Genomic DNA, 18,725 nt, shown 5'->3' on the forward strand with positions numbered 1-18,725 from the left:
ATAACTGAATGTAACAACAAAAGACTTTCTTTTACCAGTCACATTGTGATTTTGTTCTAAAAAAATTTGTTTGTAAATTGCAATGTCTGAACTGCAAATATTACACCAGCCACTCATTTCGAGAATGGTCCAGTTTCATGCTTCCTTCAAGCTTCAGAGATCCTAAAATAATGCAAATTTCCATCTGTTAAAATATAATGTGAAATTTGAAATTTTAAGTGTAAAGTAGTTTTTTTTTTATAAAATCAAATCTTAATTCATGGATTACAAAGCATTAACATATTTCCATGACCTTTATTTCTTTCTCTATTCCAATTAAAAAGGTCTAGGATTTATATAAAACTCTCAAGGCATAATACTTCAAATACGACAAATTTAAAACTAAACCAATATGATTTTGAACAAATGCACATTTATTGTACATATACATATTTACAACTTTAAAAAAGCATCATTTGTTGCATGGTTCTGCTTAAATTTGAAACAACTGACGCCACTATTGGTAACTGTTAAAATCGAGAAGGGTCAGGTACAACGTAATTATGTATAAGAGTAGGTACATCAAGATGGCTTTGAAATTTCGTGGCATTTGCCGCCTCTTTGTAATGATTGTTCTAGCTAACTCCTTAGGCTTTTACACAAGGATACCTAACTGATAAAAGTAGACACTACAAAGTAACTTTGATTTTTACAAGTGTTTAATCAATAGGCAACCAACAATTCAACTCAAAACTTGTTCAAGGAAACGTTATTTTGTATTAAAAAGTGACGGATTTTCAGATTTTGCTAAATCAGTTAATTTCGACTAGTATTTTTCCGAGCAGAGAATTGTAATCTCTTCAAAAAACACTGATAAATTCAATTTTTCTTAGATCACTTGCGGTAAATTATTATATAATATGTACTTATTTCACATCGACCTTATATTATTAACTCAAGAATAACAGCAAGGATAACGCTATTCTATCACTTTTAACATAAAACAGTACTTTACTAATCCACAAAGGCACACAACAAATTCCTTTGAAAAAAAATTTCTTATACAGGTCGTAATGAGACCATAATCCACAATAAAAATGCACATAAACCTAAAAATAGTGCAGACTAATAAGTGTCTCCATTAAAACAATCGTAAAATTTTTACTCCCAAGGACAGTTATGTTTTGAGTCTACAGTGCTTTTATGTGCGGTGTTGCTTAGTATTAATAATGTCGGAACCGTATCATCATATTTGTTGTGACCTCAATAGCATACCCAACATAACATCTTAAACGTTAAATTAAATGAGTGTCGTAAACATAATTTGATTTTATAGTTTACTATATGTGAAGGTGGATGTGGTGCATTAATAATTTATGTCTTGAAACTCGACTTCTAAAAAGTGACTAAAGTCATTTTATGGTCTCTGATGCAAATAACAATTTATAATTATATTTGCAGAATTTATACAATTTAATTAATCCTGGTATGGAACAACTACCGTTGATGGAGTCTTAGCCACCGGGTTGCAGTGTCATCTACACGTTACCAACGTAAGCTGACAAAGTACACTATTTTGCAAATTAAATCCTCCAGTATTATTTTAGGGTATAAAAAATCCAAGCATTTCCAACTTAGAACAAAATGTATAGTTTTTATTAATTTTCTAATCTATAACGATGAAATAATGATAATGAATGAAAACTAACACGAAACAGAAATCTATATGTACTTGTTGGCAGAGGTCGCTGTGCATTAACTACTTTGTCGAACCAACAATGACTTTATTATTGTGTTAGTGTAATGTATTTCTGTGCAAAATAGTGTTAAAACAAAATTGTTACCGTTAATTAATTGTTGTGTGCATTATATTTAATTTCCACATTTTCCCTAACCCAAACAAACCTCCAATTTATTTGTCACCGTAAATTGGCATTTGCCCAGATTAGAAGATACGGAAGTTCACGGGTCAGAACTGTTATAATTTCCTGAAAATAAGTTAATTCAAGTTTCAAAAAAGTAATATCATCAGTGATTTAGCGAAATTTCAAGTTATCATAAATCAAAACCCTCAAACTGTCGTACGTTCAAGGGCTTAACCTTGATTGCAACTCTCATTGAAAGGTAATTGCGTTTCTTTGTGTTAATAATACTCGTCATCTATTTTAAATTTAATTGTGGTGAGGTTTTGGCAATTCACTTTCACGTGAAAGTTGGGCATTTAGTGTCTCTGCTTGGATGCTTTTACCTGAATTACCAAAACATCGCCTTTCATAACCTTTTTTTTCCGAGTTCCAGATCGCACGGCGCAGTAAGTTTTTCACTCTTACGTAAAATGTGCTGACTTTTGTTGATTTTTCCCATTCACAAATTGAGGTTAGGAGAGTTATTGATGAATGTGTTTATTTTAGCTGGCATGACATCATGGAAATAGTCGATGAGGAAATGTACTCGAACGACCCCGCTGTCTCCGGGGAGGAGATCGTCGAAGAATGGCTGTCTCTATTCGCCACCGAGACACTAACCACTGCCCACTTCAAGCAGCACTGGAAGGAATGGGTCCCCAAGATCTACAGCCCCCCGCTGAACGAGAGCTGCCTAAACTGGCGATTTGACGAGCAACGAGGCCAAAAGATCCTTTTCAAAACGCTAGAAGAGTTCATCTGCAGCGGCAACCCTAGTTCGGTGCTCACAAGACTGAGTGAAATGGACAAACCACCATCAGTCTGCGGAAAAGTCTTCAAATTAGGTGAACCCACTTACAGCTGTCGGGAATGCGGCATGGACAACACGTGTGTCCTCTGCGTGGACTGCTTCAAGCACTCCGAACACCGTTTCCACAAGTATAAAATGGGCACGTCGCAAGGGGGCGGCTGCTGCGACTGCGGCGACGTAGAAGCGTGGAAGAAGGCCCCTTTTTGCGAAATCCACATCGCGGGCACTAAGGACGGAGACACCAACAAGAGCCTCCCTGAAGACGTCAAAAAACGCACACAGTTGGTGTTTGAAGCTGTTCTATGGTACGCTTACAACCTACTCAACACAGGGCAGATTTCAGATATTAGACTAGGGGACATTTCTGACAGTTTCTTTGACAATGATACCTACTGTACCATCTTGTATAACGACGAAATTCATACTTTTGAGCAAGTTATCTCGACGTTAACTAGGGTTTTAAAATGTAATCAAAGAACGGCGATTGAATTCGTCACGAATATAGACCGAGAAGGGCGAGCCGTTGTCAAGTGTTCGTCGTTCCAGCATTGCAATGAATTAAAACAAGACATTGAAAAATACACTTCGCGACATGGCAATAAACCGCTGAAGGTTTTAGTAAATCATGCTTATGTCATCGCCCACCAAGTCTACGCCATGAAGTTGTTAACCTGGTTGCAAAACTTCCTAGGACACGGGGCCGGCTTCAGGGCTATTTTCGCCCAAGTCGCATTGGAAACCCCCCAGAACGAAAACTGTATCATCAAAGGTATTCTTCTCAAAGACTCCACTCTTTGGAAAAGCGCCAGATCGCAATGGCAACGCCTCCTCATTTCCGGGATGCTCCTAGAATACGAAAACAAGAAAGAGTTGGCGAAGATTTTCACCAAAAACTACGGGCCCGTAATGAAGGATTTTATCAAGGACGACCACGACCATTCATTTTCGATTTCGTCACTATCTGTACAGTTATTCACGGTTCCGACTTTGGCGCACCATTTAATTGCTTGCGACGACGTTTTGTACATCCTCTTGAACACCTTCATGTCTGAATGCTCCGGGAAATGTAACAAAGCCGGGAAACTGGAATTCGAGAGAAGTCCATCGAGCGCGGCTTTCAAAAGAGCGCACTTCATGCTTCACGACTTGCGATATCTCTTGAGCTCGATTCCCGAAAACTGGAATGACGATTTACGCAAAAACTTCCTTCACGGGTTGTTCATTATGCTTAATTTATTCACGAAAATGCAAGGAATGGATGCGGTAACTAGGCAAGTGGGTCAGCATATGGAGTACGAGCCGGAGTGGGAATCCGCCTTTAATCTTCACATTCGGTTAGCTTACTGCATCTCTTTGGCTATTAAGTGGTGCAGTACTGACAGAGTCGTGTTGGTTAAAGCCTACAGAGCTGTATTGAAGAAGTTGGACGAAAACCCGTGCTATGACCCTCACGAGCGCTGGGAAGCCATAGAACTAGTCGATCATAGCGCTTCTTGTATAATGTACGACGTAGCGTTAAAACCGGTTTCCATCCATCTACCCCTGTCTCGCTTCCTGGCGGGTTTACACCTATACCTAGAGAAGTTTGATATTCATTTTGATGAAATGCAAGCGCCGAAACCGACTCCGGTAGAAATCATGGAACCGGTGTTACGGGCTCAGGTTATGATAGCCCAGGTACATGCGGGAATGTGGCGAAGAAATGGCTACGCACTTTTGAACCAACTCTACTTTTACCATAACGTCAAATGCCGAACTGAAATGCTCGATCGAGACATAACACTCCTCCAAATGTGCGCTTCGTTAATCGAAAGCAACGAATTTCTGATTCACGTTTTGCACAAATTCAATTTAATCAACTGGGCTTCGGCCGATTATGAAGTGACCAGTTTAAAGTCGCCTGAAGAAGATAGCATGAGACAGACTATAAGTTTAGTGGAAGAATTTTTACAACTTCTTATTGTAGTAATAGGGGAGAGGTACATGCCGGGAATTAGCAGCGTCACCACTGAAGATAGAATCAAGAAAGAAATTATTCAACACCTATGTATTAAACCGATGCCCCATTCGGAGCTTAATAAGATCATCACTGACGACATCGCCCACGAAACCGCCTTAGATGACGTCATCGATGAGTTAGCAGTCTTCAAGAAACCCACACAGACTTCCGGGAAAGGTGTCTATGAGTTGAAGGACCAGTTCTTTGATGATTATAACGTGTTCTTTTATCACTACACCAGAGAAGAGTTATCAAAATCTGAAGAAGCGCAGCGAAAGCGGCGTAAAGGAGCCGGTGATTTGGAATGTTGTCCCCCACCGAGACTCCTCAAATTAAACGAGTCCTTCCACATGTTAGTCAACTTGTTACAATGCGACGTGATGCTCCACATCATGCAGATCGTGCTCGAACGCTGCATCAATTTACGAGCCAGAAGCTACTCAGAGTTACAATTACATAAAGTTTTACACTTAATCGGGTACGCGTTACAGGAGGAAGAATCCAAGAACTACCCCTTCTTTAAATTCATCATCAACTCATCTAAATTTAACATTTTCAACCTCGTAACTGAGCTTCTCGAATGTCCGCGGTTAGACGCTCACAAGGGGTTAGTCAAGTGGGTTTTGCGAAAATACAAAGACGTGGCAAACCAAAAAGGTAATGAGGGTGGTAGCAGCAGCGACGGCGGCGAAACTTCCACTAGTACCAACATCGACAACGAAAAAGAACGACGCGCGAAAATGGCAGCGGAAAGAAGAGCCAAAATCATGGCTCAAATCACCGCCATGCAGAAAACTTTCATGAAAGAGAACGCGGAGCTTTTTGAGGAAACTAACATCGAGGGGTCGGTGAAGGCGCCAAAGTTGGACGATCTGGCGATGGACGTGAGCGAAAGCTGCGAGGAGCAACCAGTGGCTTTGGGTTCCAAACAAACCACTAGAATAGGGATTGAAAAAACCTACGTTTGTATTCTGTGTCAAGAAGAAGAGAAGGTTACCAAGGACGGGCCGACGCTTGTGCTGGCCGCTTTCGTCCAACAGTCCACCGTTCTGTGCCAACACAAAAACAATGAAGTTCTGACGAGTATGCAAGACCCTTTGTACCTAAATTCGAACCTAGGGCCCGCCCCCCATACCAGTACGTGTGGCCACGTAATGCATAGCGAGTGTTGGAGGAAGTACTTCGATAATGTGATGATAAGGGAGCACAGGAGGCCGTACAGATTGCGACATCCGGCGAGCTTTGATGTTGATAAGCAGGAATTCCTGTGCCCTCTTTGCGAGTGTCTTAGTAACACAGTGTTGCCTTTGGTACCTCCGTTGAACATTCTTCAGCCGAGTCACCCGAAGAACTTGTCCACGTACGACGAGTACTTAGCTTGCGTGGATGTCATCTTGAAGAAGAAGGTCAAAGTTTGTCACGGTATTCTCAAGTGTAGTGCCGCTGATTGTTCCAATGTTCACTGCAGCGCGTGTTTGAACGGCTCGAATGGTACCAATCTAGATTCCGAGTCGATGTCGATTTGCGAAGCCAACTGCTTACTGCAGCCTTACCAAGTCTTCTATTCTTGTATTTTCGACAACGCTAGTGAGGATTTCGGAGATTTGCAAAGTAAATTCGAGGGGTTGTTCCCTGGGGAGTGTCCTGAGTTAGACGTGAATTTAAGGGAGATGGTTCAACTATTTGCTCAAGTAACTTACACGAGGGGGTTGAATGTTAACCCCCACCCTTCTGACAAACGGTTAGCACCTATGGCTTGGAAGTCGCTATCCTACACCACTCACGCCATTGAAGTGTTACTGAGGGATTCAAATAAACCCCTCTTGGGTAACCTGTCGAGTCGACAACGCGACTGCATCGAGAGTCTAGTGCGGATAGTAGGGGTTTTAGGAACCACCTGGAACAACAGCGTCGTCATCAACAACCACGCTTTGAATTTGTTGTCGATTTTGCACGAACACCCAGACGAAGGTCCTTCCATTCTACAATGGGACTCATTCGGGTTTTTGATCCCTCTAACTTTCGCCTTGCCTAGTCTTGCGGATAAAGAATCTCCAACGCCTATACCCACCGGTGGTACCCTAGAACTACACACGCTTCGAACCGTGTTCCTAGCTCACATCGTTAAAATACTCATCCTGATGGATCTGGAAAAATTGAGCGACTCGATGGACACGGGCTTGAACGACGACCACGAAATTCTCGAAGTTCTCAAGACGATGAAGAAACACAAAGACGGTTTGAGCGGCCACTCGGTATGGAAGCACGTCCAAGACGCCTGCGTACCGTTCCTGCGATGCTGCTCTCTGTTTTATCATTACTTGACTGATGTACCTGCACCATCAGTATTACTTGAAGTAGGTGGCGACACTTTCGCTAATATGTGTACATATTTAGATTTGCCGCAAACACCCAAAGATCTGTTTAGTTCCGAAAGAGTATGGAAGTTGGTGAAGAAGTGGTGTAAGCACGAAGAGGTGGAACTATTTCTTCTAGGGACGCCGCTCCAGGTGGTGCACGAACCCTTGCCGGTTAACCGTTTGATCGACCTACCAGCGGACTACAGCGAGTTGATCAACACGGTTTCTACTTTCACTTGTCCGAATAGCGACGAAGACGCTAGAACTCCCAGTATGTGTCTGGTTTGTGGCGAGATTCTTTGCTCACAGAGTTATTGCTGCCAGATGGAACTCAATAATATGCACGTGGGGGCTTGTAATTACCACGCGCAGATGTGTGGTGCTGGTGTCGGGATTTTCCTCAGAGTTAGAGAGTGCGAAATCTTGTTCCTGGCGACTCCGCTCAGAGGAAGTTTCGTTTCTCCGCCATATTTAGACGACTATGGAGAGACTGATATGGGGTTGAGAAGAGGGAACCCGTTGAGGTTGTGTACAGATAGGTACAAGAAATTGCAAACGTTGTGGTTGAGTCATAGCATACACGAAGAGATCGCAAGAGCAATAGAGTCAAATAATCACGTGATTACAACGCAATGGCATCATCTATAGATTTTTATCAAATTGTGATTTTTTAATACTAACTATATAGAGATTTGTTGACTATTTTTTGTGTATGAGTACTAATTTATTTGTTATCGCAGCTGACTACAACAATTTCAACAAAATTTCTTTTAGAAATTGTACTTACTGTAAATTTTTTTCACTCTATCCCACAACACTGTTGTATAATTTAGTAGATGAAATTACTATTTATTATAGCAAGAGTAAATAAACAGTTGTATTATATTATATGTAACAATACAAAAGTCTTAATTATCACGCCACTTTTATTCAAAATTGACATATATTGGGTACCCACAAATTCACATACAAAATAAATTAACATTAACAGCACCTCCAGGACCGTTGGTTTGGTTCAGACGCAGAATTAACTTTAATATTGTCAAGGACAGGTAAAAATGGCTTCTGATTTTTCAATTTATGAGCCAAAGTCAAAAATATAGCTTCAATATTATCACACTGAGAATCCAATCTTGCAGAAGTTTCAAACAGCTAAAACCAACTCATGATTTTTGTCACCTCGAAACAAAATACTCACAGGCATGTTGTACTGATCCGCAAACCTCTGCGCCACGTTCGTGGTCACCGCTGCAACCCCATCACACTTGTTCCCCACCAAAATCCTCGGAACATCATGCAGACAATTTTTGTTACACTCATCAACCCACTTCTTCAAAGAGTCAAAACTTGCCGCATTTGTAACATCATAAACTAAAACTATCGCATGTGTATTTCTGTAATAATGTTTAACCATTGATGTACGAAACCTTTCTTGACCAGCTGTATCCCACAGTTGCAACTGCAGCCGCTTATTAATTTAAAAAAACGGACAATTATTACTAAACTTACGGTTATCTCTTCTCCATCAATCTCCAAGTTCCTACTTCTAAAATCAACCCCGATTGTCGCCTCGGAATGTTCCAAAAAGCCGCCTTCGCAAAATCTGTACGTTAGAGAGGTTTTCCCCACGTTTGAGTCACCGATGACAATGACTTTGAAAATCTTTTTATATGGTTTCAGTTTGTCGGTGCGAGGGGGCTCCTCTCCGTTTGCAGTCGTAGGCGCGGGATTCTCCATTTCTCTCGAATCATACACGGAAGAGGCGTCTAAAACGTGAAACTGCGTAATAAAATCGATATAAGAAAGAAACACTAAATACCTCATATGAATCACTTTATCACTTCTTGCAAATAATTCCCGGTCATGAGGACATAGACAACATTTAGGAATGCAAATTCGGCGCAAAATTAGCGTTTAATCTTAAAGCGAACTGATATGACAAACGAAAAAAATGACACAAAAAAACCGTTATGTCACTTGTCACAATCAGCTGTCACTATTTAGACACGTGATCTCCACTGGCGCCCTCTCACGAAATTCACGAAAAAAGCAAGTAATGTCAATTATATAACCTCAAATTTGCCAAAACATCGTGGTGTTCACGTTTTGAAAATGGTGCGCAAAAAAATCGACAACAGAATTCGCGTTTTGATAGAAAATGGGGTCAAACTGGGGCACCGCACCCTGTTTGCCATCGTCGGCGACAAAGGCAGAGACCAGGTATGTACAAAACTCAAACAAAATTGTTCTCACAAATCCACTTCAGGTCGTGATTCTCCACCACATGCTCGCCAAAGCCGAAGTCAAAGCACGTCCCTCGGTCCTGTGGTGCTACAAGAAAGAACTGGGCTTCAGCAGCCACCGCAAGAAACGCATGAAACACCTCCAGCACAAAATTCAAGCCGGCAAACTCAACGTCAACGAAGACGACCCCTTCGAGCTTTTCCTCTCCTCAACTAAAATACGATACTGTTACTACTCCGAAACGCACAAGATCTTAGGAAACACGTACGGCATGTGCGTGCTCCAAGATTTCGAAGCTCTGACCCCAAACTTGCTAGCGCGGACTATAGAAACCGTGGAAGGGGGCGGTTTAGTTGTGATTTTGTTGCGTTCAGTGACGTCACTCAAGCAGTTGTACACCATGAGTATGGACGTGCATCAGCGGTTTAGGACTGAGGCGCACCAAGACGTAGTTTGTCGTTTCAACGAAAGATTTCTTCTGTCTCTAGCGTCATGTAAGCGTTGTTTAGTGGTGGATGACCAGTTGTCAGTTTTGCCCATTTCGTCGCATAATTTACACGTGACGCCGGAAGAAGCCAATCAGGAAGCTTCGAATAGTGAGCTTGAACTGGAAGATCTGAAAACGCAGCTGAGGGATACGCAGCCGGTTGGAAATTTGGTTAATTGTTGTAAAACTTTGGATCAAGGGAAAGCTGTGCTTAAGTTTATTGAAGCGATTTCTGAAAAGTCGTTGAGGTCGACGGTTTCGTTGACGGCGGCAAGAGGTAGAGGGAAGTCAGCTGCTTTGGGGTTGTCTGTAGCTGCAGCTGTAGCTTTTGGGTACTCAAATATTTTTGTGACTAGTCCGAGTCCCGAAAATTTGAATACGTTTTTTGAGTTTGTTTTTAAGGGGTTTGACGCTCTTGAGTATCAAGAGCACATTGATTATAGCTTGGTACAAAGTACTAATCCTGAGTTTAATAAGGCGATCGTGAGGGTTAATATTTTTAGGGACCACAGGCAAACTATTCAGGTGAGTGAAACGCGTGTTAGCATACATTAATTTCCGCACCGACCAATCACAACAAAGTACATCGGCGCAAAATTCAAACTGGCCCAAAGTCGAATATTATTGCTTTCACCTGTGTGGTCTGAGCGATTTTAGGATTTCAGTTTTTCGATTTTTATTTTGGAGTTCTTGCATTTTTTAATTTTTTGTTGTCGATTTTTCAGTTTCTCAATTTTTATTTCGTCATTTTTTTCAGGATTCAATGTTATAATTTTTAGATTTGACAGTTTCTCGGTTTTTCGATTTTTCCATTTTAAGATATTTTTATTTTTTGATTTTTCAATTGTTGGTTTTTTCGTTATCCGATTTTTTGCTTTCGCTATTTTTTCAATTTTTCAGTTTTCGATTTTTTAATTTTACAGTTTTTCGATGTTTATTTTACATTCTTCAACTTTTGAATTTTACAATTTGTCGATTTTTCTATTTCTAGAAAATTTTGTTTTACGTATTTTCTATTTCTCGATTTTTAATTAATCGGTTTTTCGACTTTACAGTTTCTTTTTTTTTTAATCTTTCAAATTTTCAGTTGTTTTTTCAATTATCGAAGTTTTCAGTTTCTCAAGTTTTAATATTACAATTTTTAAATTTCTCGGTGTTTCAAGTTTCGTTTTTTCTATTTTTGATTTTCAATTTTGCAATTGTTCGATTTTTCTGTTTTTTAAATTTTCAGTTTTTTCATTTTTAAGGTTACAATTTTTCCTTTTCCAATTGTTGACCTCTTAATTATTCGATTTTGAGTTCCTTTATTTTTGCAGTTCTTCGATTTCTCAATTTTTAAATTGTTTTTAATTTTTTTCGATTATGCAGTTTTTAATTTTTTGATTTTTCAATTTTTCAGTTTTACAATTTTCCGATTTTTTAATTTTTTAAAATTTCATTTTTAATAAGTTTGTCCTTTTGTTAAATTAAAATTAAAAAAACGAAAAATTGAGAAAATGAAAAATTAAAAATAAAGTATGTAATTCCAAGTTGTTTCGTTTCTTCGATTTTTTATTTTCTCAATTCGAGATTTTTAAATTTTTGTAATTTTTTTAATTGTTAATTTTTCGATTTTTCCGTGTTACGTTTTTACATTTTTCGATTTCTCGATTTTTTAGTTTTTTTATTTTAATTATGATTTTTATTTTTCAGTAAAATTTTTGTATGTTTCGATTTTTTAATGGGCAGATATTTTAATTTTGCAACTTTCCAAGTTGCTTTTTAATTTTTGATTTTCCATCTTTTTACAATTTTTCGTTTTTTCGATTTTTTTTTCAATTTTGTAATTGTTTTATTTTTAAATTTCCCGATTTTTAATTTTTCACTATTTTCAAATAATTATTATTAGGATTTTTTTTCAAGTGTATAATTCTTGGCTTTTCAGTTACCCGATTTTTCAGTTTCTGTATTTTTTCAAATCTTTGATTTCTCGGTTTTTAAAATTTTTCGGTTTTTCAGTGTTTTTTCTTTTCGATGTACAATTTTTCAATTTTTTCATGTATCATTTTTACAATTTCTTAACTTTTAGTTTTCATTTTAAAATTTTTGGATTTTGATCGAAATGATCGAAAAATTACAAAATTGTTTGTCGATTTTTCAATTTCTCGATTTTTAATTAATCAAGGTTTTGAGGTTTCAATATTACAATTTTTCGATATTTTAAGTTTCATTTTAAAATCTTTGGATTTTAAAATTAAACATTTTTGTATTTTTGATTATTTAACTTATAGAGATTTTTGTTTATCGTTTTTTTTTTAATTTTTCAATTGCTCGATTTCTAATTAATCAAGGTTTTCAGGTTTGTATATTACAATTTTTCGATTTTTCAATTGTTTTTTTAATTATCCACTTGTTTAATTTCTCATTTTTTGATTTTTCAATTTTAAAATTTTTCGATATTTCAAGTTTCATTTTTCAATTTTTGATTCTTATTTTTTCGGTTTTCTCAATTTTTCTTTATTTTTTCAATTCTTCGACTTCGCAACTTTTAAATTTTTTGATTTTTCAATTTTATAATTTTTAGACGTTTCAAATTTCCCGATTGTTAAATTTTTCAAAATTTTGATTTGAATAAATTTGTCCTTTTGTTGAACAATTAAAAAATGAAAAATCCTGAAAATAAAGAATTAAAAATTGAGAATTTGAAAAATTTTACATCGAAAAATTGCAGAATTGTTTCTTTTTGTCGGTTTTTCAATTTCTCGATTTTTAATTGTTTTGTTTTTTGATGTTTTAGTGTTACAATTTTCCGGTTTTCAAAAGTTCAGTTTGAACAGATTTGTCCTTTGTTGAACAATTAAAAAATGAAAAATTAAATATCGAAAATTTGAAAATGTTGTATCGAAAAATTGCAGAATTGTTAGTCGATTTTTCAATTTCTCGATTTTTAATTAATCAACGTTTTGAGGTTTCAGTATTACAATTTTTCGATATTTTAAGTTTCATTTTAAAATCTTTGGATTTTGAAATTAAAAATTTCTGTATTTTTGATTATTTAATTTATAGAAATTTTTGTTTATCGTTTTTTTTTTAATTTTTCAATTTCTGGATATCTAATTAATCAAGGTTTTCAGGTTTGTATATTACAATGTTTTGATTTTTCAATTGTTTTTTCAATTATCCACTTGTTGATTTTTCAATTTTAAAATTTTTCGATATTTCAAGTTTCATTTTTCAATTTTTGATTCTCATTTTTTCGGTTTTCTCAATTTTTCTTTATTTTTCAATTCTTCGGCTTCGCAATTTTTAAATTTTTTGATTTTTCAATTTTATAATTTTTAAATGTTTCAAATTTCCCGATTTTTAAATTTTTCAAAATTTTGATTTGAATAAATTTGTTCTTTTGTTGAACAATTAAAAAATGAAAAGTCGAGAAAATAAAGAATTAAAAATTGAGAATTTGAAAAATTTTACATCGAAAAATTGCAGAATTGCTTCTTTTTGTCGATTTTTCAATTTTTCGATTTTTAATTGTTTTGTTTTTGATTTTACAATGTTATAATTTTCCGGTTTTTCAAAAGTTCAGTTTGAATAAATTTGTCCTCTTGTTGAACAATTAAAAAATTAAAAATCAAGAATTTAAAAAATATTGCATCGAAAAATTGCAGAATTGTTTCGTTTTTCGATTTTTTGATGTTTCAATTTCGGGATTTTTTATTTTTTCGTTTTTCCAATTTTTCAATTTTACGGTGTCTCAATTTTGTAGTGTCTCGATTGTCATTTTAAAGTTTTTGTTTTATTCTGTAAAATTAACAAATCGGTGCGGATAAAAAAAATGCTCCCACGCAATTATAAATATAAAAACAAATCGTATGATTTTCCCTAGATCTATGAAATTGGAAATGAACACTTGAATACACACGATGAATAATATTTGAATTTGGCGCCAGTTTGAATGTGTTTTGTTGTGATTGGTCGGCACGCGTGCGGAAATTAGTGTATGCTACGCATGATTGGCTCCGCCTTCTTCCAACGTTGTGACCAATGAAAGCTCGCAAAAATGGCGGCGGAGCTTAAATTTACAAACTTAACCTAACTTTTTGTATTTATTTAACTGGCGTTCCATTTTTAGTACATTCAACCTACTGATAGCCAGAGACTTTCTCAAGCCGAACTACTGGTGATAGATGAAGCGGCAGCCATTCCTCTCCCTTATGTCAAATCTATGTTAGGACCGTACTTAGTTTTTTTGGCTTCCACCATAAATGGGTATGAGGGCACAGGGCGCTCTTTGTCGTTAAAATTACTACAACAACTACGCATTCAAGCTGTACCAGTAGGTGCCAACACAAATGCCATCAATAAAAAAGACTCTGGTGCAGCTACAGGTCGTACTTTACATGAAGTAACTTTAGAAGAATCAATTCGGTATAAACCCGGCGACAATGTAGAAACGTGGCTCACCAAACTTCTCTGTCTGGATGCCACCTCAGTTGCCCCTATTTTATCAGGATGTCCTCCTCCTGATAACTGTGACCTGTACTACATTAATCGAGATACTCTATTTTGTTATCACAAAGCGTCTGAAGAGTTTCTCCAAAGACTTGTGGCTCTTTATGTAGCCTCACACTACAAAGTAATCACCACAAACTTACAATAAGTCACATTTTATTTTAAGTCATTGATTTCAGAACACTCCCAACGACTTACAAATGATGTCAGACGCTCCCGCTCACCACCTATTCTGTCTCTTAGGACCAGTGGACCCAAATCGAAAAACCCTCCCAGAAGTACTTGTAATCATCCAAGTGTGTTTGGAAGGCAAAATTTCAAAAAGCACAGTCGTTGAAGGTATTTCAAGGGGGAAACGAGCTTCAGGGGACTTGATACCCTGGACTGTCAGTCAGCAGTACCAAGATCCTGATTTTCCACGTCTCTCTGGTGCTAGAATTGTGAGAATCGCGACTCATCCAGATTATCAAGGGATGGGTTATGGTGCTAAAGCTTTAAGTATTCTGAAACAATATTATGAGTTTAAAATACCCAGTACTGATGAAAGCGAAGACACTGTGGAAGAAATCAGTAATGTGGCTGAAGATGAAGTGGGTTTGTTGGAAGAGACTATTGAACCAAGGAAAAATTTGCCACCTTTGCTGTTAAAATTGAGTGATAGACCACCAGAGAAGTTGGATTATTTAGGTGTTTCTTATGGAGTGACTGAACAATTGTTGAAATTTTGGAAACGTGCGGGATACGTTCCAGTGTATTTGAGACAAACGACGAATGATTTGACAGGAGAACATTCTTGTATAATGTTGAATGTTTTAAATAATGATGATAATAATGACGATTGGTTGTTGGCGTATTGGACGGACTTTAGAAAGCGATTTATAAATTTGTTGTCTTTCCAATTTAGTAAATTTTCACCAGCGCTGGCCTTAAGTGTTCTGACTAATAAAACAAGGATAATTAGCGCCAGAAGTAAGTAAAATGATCATACTGATTACAAATCAATTAACGATATTTTCATAGGTCTTAGTAGAGCGGAATTAGAAATTCATCTAACTAGCTACGACATCAAAAGGTTAGAAATGTATAGTAACAATTTAGTTGATTACCATTTAATTACTGACTTGGTTCCAACGCTTTCTAAATTATATTTTATGAATCAGATGGGGGACATGCAAATGTCTGCAGTTCAGTCAGTACGTTATTATTATATTAATATTATTTTCATATAATAATAAAAAAAATTCTAGGCAATTTTACTAGGCATTGGTTTACAACATAAAACCGTCGATACACTTGCGTCAGATTTAGATTTACCGTCATCGCAACTTCTTGGTCTTTTCAACAGATTGATCAGAAGATGTGTTCAATATTTGAACTCTGTCCTTGAAGAAGATATTGAAAAAAGTTTAATTCCTAAAAAAGACGTCAATATGACCCCTGTAGCTAAATCTATGAAGGAAGAGTTAGATGAAGCCGCTCAAGAACTACAAAAGTTGCAAAAAAAGGAGCTCCAGAAGTTAAAAAATGAATCTTTGTCGCAGTTTGCCATCAAGGGTTCAGAGGAAGAGTGGGGCAAGGTTTTAACTACGAAAGGAAAGAAGAATATGATTACGGTTAAAAGGTACAATTGTGTGAAAATTCTAGCTTAAAATTGTTGTAGTGAGTGATTGTTTTTTCTAGTGGGGAAAAAAGAATGCACGAAAGTAAAGAAGACACGACACTGGAGGATTTTCCAAAGAAGAAAAAAATGAAGAATAAGAGCAAGAAAAAACAAACTAATTAAATTAAAAAAATAATTTATTTCGTTGTTTTTTTATAAATACGTTTTTATAAATTTTATCTATACTTGAATCACAGAATAGAGGTCACTTTCGTCATAGAGAACAAAATAAAGATTATAACACGCGAGGAATTTCCCTTGTTGCGTGATTTCAACTGAGCCTTTGTAAGTACCCGACAAAATGGAAGTTTGTTCGGGGAGTCCGATTGTCGGTAAAATTGTGTAATTCCCCTAAAATCGTGTATCAACAATATGCAAAAATTTTGTTATCACGAACCTTTTTTATTGGGCATCTGCAAGGTACATTGTTTTTGACAAAATCCGGCGGGCAAGTTTCATTTTTCGGATATCCATAGTCGCATAAATTGTCATAAGTACAAGAACCCATGTTATCTTCACAAGGAACTTCTATCCACAAACCCCAGACATTACGTTTTATTATGACAGACGCCTATAAATAGAAAGTATGACTAAATCCACCCATTTAATTGCAAAACTACCTTAATGGAGCCAATAAGGTCAACTTCAGTGCTCAATGAACCACTGACTTTTACCCGCGGTTTTGACCCAAACTGAACCGTGACATTGTTTACAGTGAGCGGATAGTCTTTCTTATCACACTTTGTAATTTTTAAATCTTTTATTTGCATCGAGTTCTGTAAAAATTCGGTTATTTATTTTGCTAAATATGTTAAGTCTAAATACATACATAATTTTTTATTTTCATACCCAATACAGCAAACAGTAAATAGAATAAAACAATTAAGTACGGAGACTTCATTCTTTAAGAAAACGTCACTACGCTAATAAAATAAACGCGATTTAATTTGAACAAACGTTAATTAATTGCGCGCAAATGGTAGAGTGCGCATGCGTGTGCAGCAATCACGTGTTGAATCAGTGGTGGTGGCTTAAGTCTCTTGTTCTGATTGGTGGGAGGTGGGGCAGCTGTTTCCGTTTCCTGTTTTGTCTAGAAGTACCACAGTCGTACTTTGTTGTTTCTCTAGTAAACATCGTCTACACCTACCGGGTAGTACCAAAACACGTGTTTGTTTTATTTGCAAATCAAATATGAGTACTTTTGACGAAAAATTAAAACTGTTTGCCGTTGATTTATACAAAATCAACGCCATAAAGTTCGGCGAATATAAAACCAAAGTGGGTTTAATAACCCCGGTTTATTGTGACTTAAGGGTAATAGTGAGTTACCCTCAGTTACTAGTAAGTTATTCCATAGTATGTAGTTACAAATCTATTACAATAATCTTTTAGAACACCCTAGCTGAATTAATAATCGAATATATTAAAAAAATGCAAACATTTGATATAGTTTGCGGCGTGCCATATACAGCCCTACCAATAGCAACAGTCGTTTCTGTGAAAAACTCCATCCCAATGGTGATGAGAAGAAAAGAAGCCAAAGACTACGGGACGAAAAAGTTAATTGAAGGACAATTTAAAGAAGGCGATAATTGCTTGATTGTAGAAGATGTGGTCACGTCCGGGAGCAGCATTTTAGAAACTGTCAAAGATTTAAAAAATTCAGGCATCAAGTGTAGTGACGCTATTGTGTTACTCAACAGGGAACAAGGCGGCGAAAAATTACTCAGCGAAAACGGGATAAAAATGCACGCTTTGTTGTCACTAACGCAGTTGATGCAGTTTTTAAAAGAGGCTAACTGCGTCAACGAAAGCGTTGTTGAAAAAGTCAAAATATATTTACAAAACACTCAAGTAGATCCTAATGTTTTAATAAAAAACAGTAAGCTACTATAATTTTACACTAATATCAAATCTAATCCATTTTTTACAGATAGGTTAAAATTATCGTTTTTGGAGAGACTAAATTTTGCTAAAAACCCCGTCACTAGGAGACTTCTACAAGTCATGTGTGACAAAAAAACGACACTATGTGTAGCAGCTGACGTCACGTCCACCACAGACCTACTCAACCTAGCAGAACAGACAGGTCCTCATATTTGTTTATTTAAAACACACATAGACATAGTGGAAGACTTCCACCCTAACTTTCTCAAACACTTGAAAGAAATAGCAGAACGCCACAATTTCATTATCTTTGAAGACAGAAAGTTCGCTGATATTGGTAACACAGTGCAGCTTCAATACAGCAAAAGCATGTACCAGATTTCCTCCTGGGCCAATTTAGTTACAGCCCATTCGGTCATGGGGAAGGGAAATTTGGAAGGGATTCAGCAGAGTGAAGGTTTGAAAGACAGAGGAGTATTTCTTCTGGCTGAAGCGAGTTGTGCGGGTAGTCTGACGGACCAAAGCTACGTCGACGCCACACTAAAACTGGCTAAACAATATCCAGATTTGATCACTGGAATTGTGTGTCAGAATCCTCTTCTGTTAGAAGAACCAGGAGTGATACAGCTGACGCCAGGTGTCCATTTAGAGTCAGTGGGGGACAGATTAGCACAACAGTACAACAGTCCAGAAACTGTTGTTCTCGAAAAAGGCGCCGATGTTGCCGTCGTCGGTAGAGCAATTACAAAATCCGCAGACCCGGCGGCCGAGGCTGTGAAATACAAGGAGGTTCTGTGGGCCGCATATGAAAAAAGAATTGCCTCACAGTAGTTGTGATTTTTAATAAATGTAAATATCTTTTTAATGTTTTTTTTTTTTTTATTTAATTATTTAGCGCCATCT

The 18,725-nt window shown here is 36.9% G+C and overlaps 5 protein-coding genes across 6 annotated transcripts; 3 read left to right on the forward strand and 2 right to left on the reverse strand.

Annotated features, from left to right (window-relative positions):
• The first annotated feature begins 1,723 nt into the window (after positions 1-1,723).
• On the forward strand, positions 1,724-7,968 carry LOC135127590 (E3 ubiquitin-protein ligase UBR2). The gene is made up of 2 exons (XM_064054080.1): positions 1,724-2,103; positions 2,391-7,968. The coding sequence occupies exon 2, from the start codon at positions 2,404-2,406 to the stop codon at positions 7,699-7,701; it is 5,298 nt and encodes a 1,765-aa protein (XP_063910150.1). The 5' UTR covers positions 1,724-2,103; positions 2,391-2,403; the 3' UTR covers positions 7,702-7,968.
• LOC135127617 (putative Ras-related protein Rab-33) lies at positions 7,962-9,050 on the reverse strand. The gene is made up of 4 exons (XM_064054128.1): positions 8,873-9,050; positions 8,563-8,819; positions 8,252-8,512; positions 7,962-8,205 (listed from the first exon to the last, which is right to left on the reverse strand). The coding sequence occupies exons 2-4, from the start codon at positions 8,788-8,790 to the stop codon at positions 8,038-8,040; spliced, it is 657 nt and encodes a 218-aa protein (XP_063910198.1). The 5' UTR covers positions 8,791-8,819; positions 8,873-9,050; the 3' UTR covers positions 7,962-8,037.
• Positions 9,051-9,094: 44 nt separating this feature from the next.
• Positions 9,095-16,126, forward strand: LOC135127598 (RNA cytidine acetyltransferase). Of its 2 annotated transcripts, none has more exons than XM_064054102.1 (7): positions 9,095-9,273; positions 9,320-10,309; positions 13,896-14,399; positions 14,455-15,244; positions 15,296-15,468; positions 15,523-15,896; positions 15,936-16,126. In XM_064054102.1, exons 1-7 carry the CDS (start codon positions 9,166-9,168, stop codon positions 15,940-15,942), a joined length of 2,946 nt encoding a protein of 981 aa, XP_063910172.1. In that variant the 5' UTR covers positions 9,095-9,165; the 3' UTR covers positions 15,943-16,126. The 2 variants fall into 2 exon arrangements, with proteins under 2 accessions (XP_063910172.1, XP_063910163.1); XM_064054093.1 differs by having other exon boundaries at positions 9,096-9,273; positions 15,956-16,126.
• LOC135127626 (ganglioside GM2 activator-like) lies at positions 16,055-16,877 on the reverse strand. The gene is made up of 4 exons (XM_064054141.1): positions 16,765-16,877; positions 16,556-16,711; positions 16,333-16,506; positions 16,055-16,286 (listed from the first exon to the last, which is right to left on the reverse strand). The coding sequence occupies exons 1-4, from the start codon at positions 16,834-16,836 to the stop codon at positions 16,116-16,118; spliced, it is 573 nt and encodes a 190-aa protein (XP_063910211.1). The 5' UTR covers positions 16,837-16,877; the 3' UTR covers positions 16,055-16,115.
• Positions 16,878-17,015: 138 nt separating this feature from the next.
• On the forward strand, positions 17,016-18,687 carry LOC135127609 (uridine 5'-monophosphate synthase). The gene is made up of 3 exons (XM_064054117.1): positions 17,016-17,276; positions 17,328-17,817; positions 17,869-18,687. The coding sequence occupies exons 1-3, from the start codon at positions 17,127-17,129 to the stop codon at positions 18,651-18,653; spliced, it is 1,425 nt and encodes a 474-aa protein (XP_063910187.1). The 5' UTR covers positions 17,016-17,126; the 3' UTR covers positions 18,654-18,687.
• Positions 18,688-18,725: the final 38 nt, after the last annotated feature.

Source organism: Zophobas morio, unplaced genomic scaffold, assembly GCF_036711695.1.
Source record: "Zophobas morio isolate AGI-343-1 ecotype UQ-CSIRO unplaced genomic scaffold, CSIRO_AGI_Zmor_V1 ptg000002l, whole genome shotgun sequence".
In the NCBI taxonomy this organism is placed as follows: domain Eukaryota; kingdom Metazoa; phylum Arthropoda; class Insecta; order Coleoptera; family Tenebrionidae; genus Zophobas; species Zophobas morio.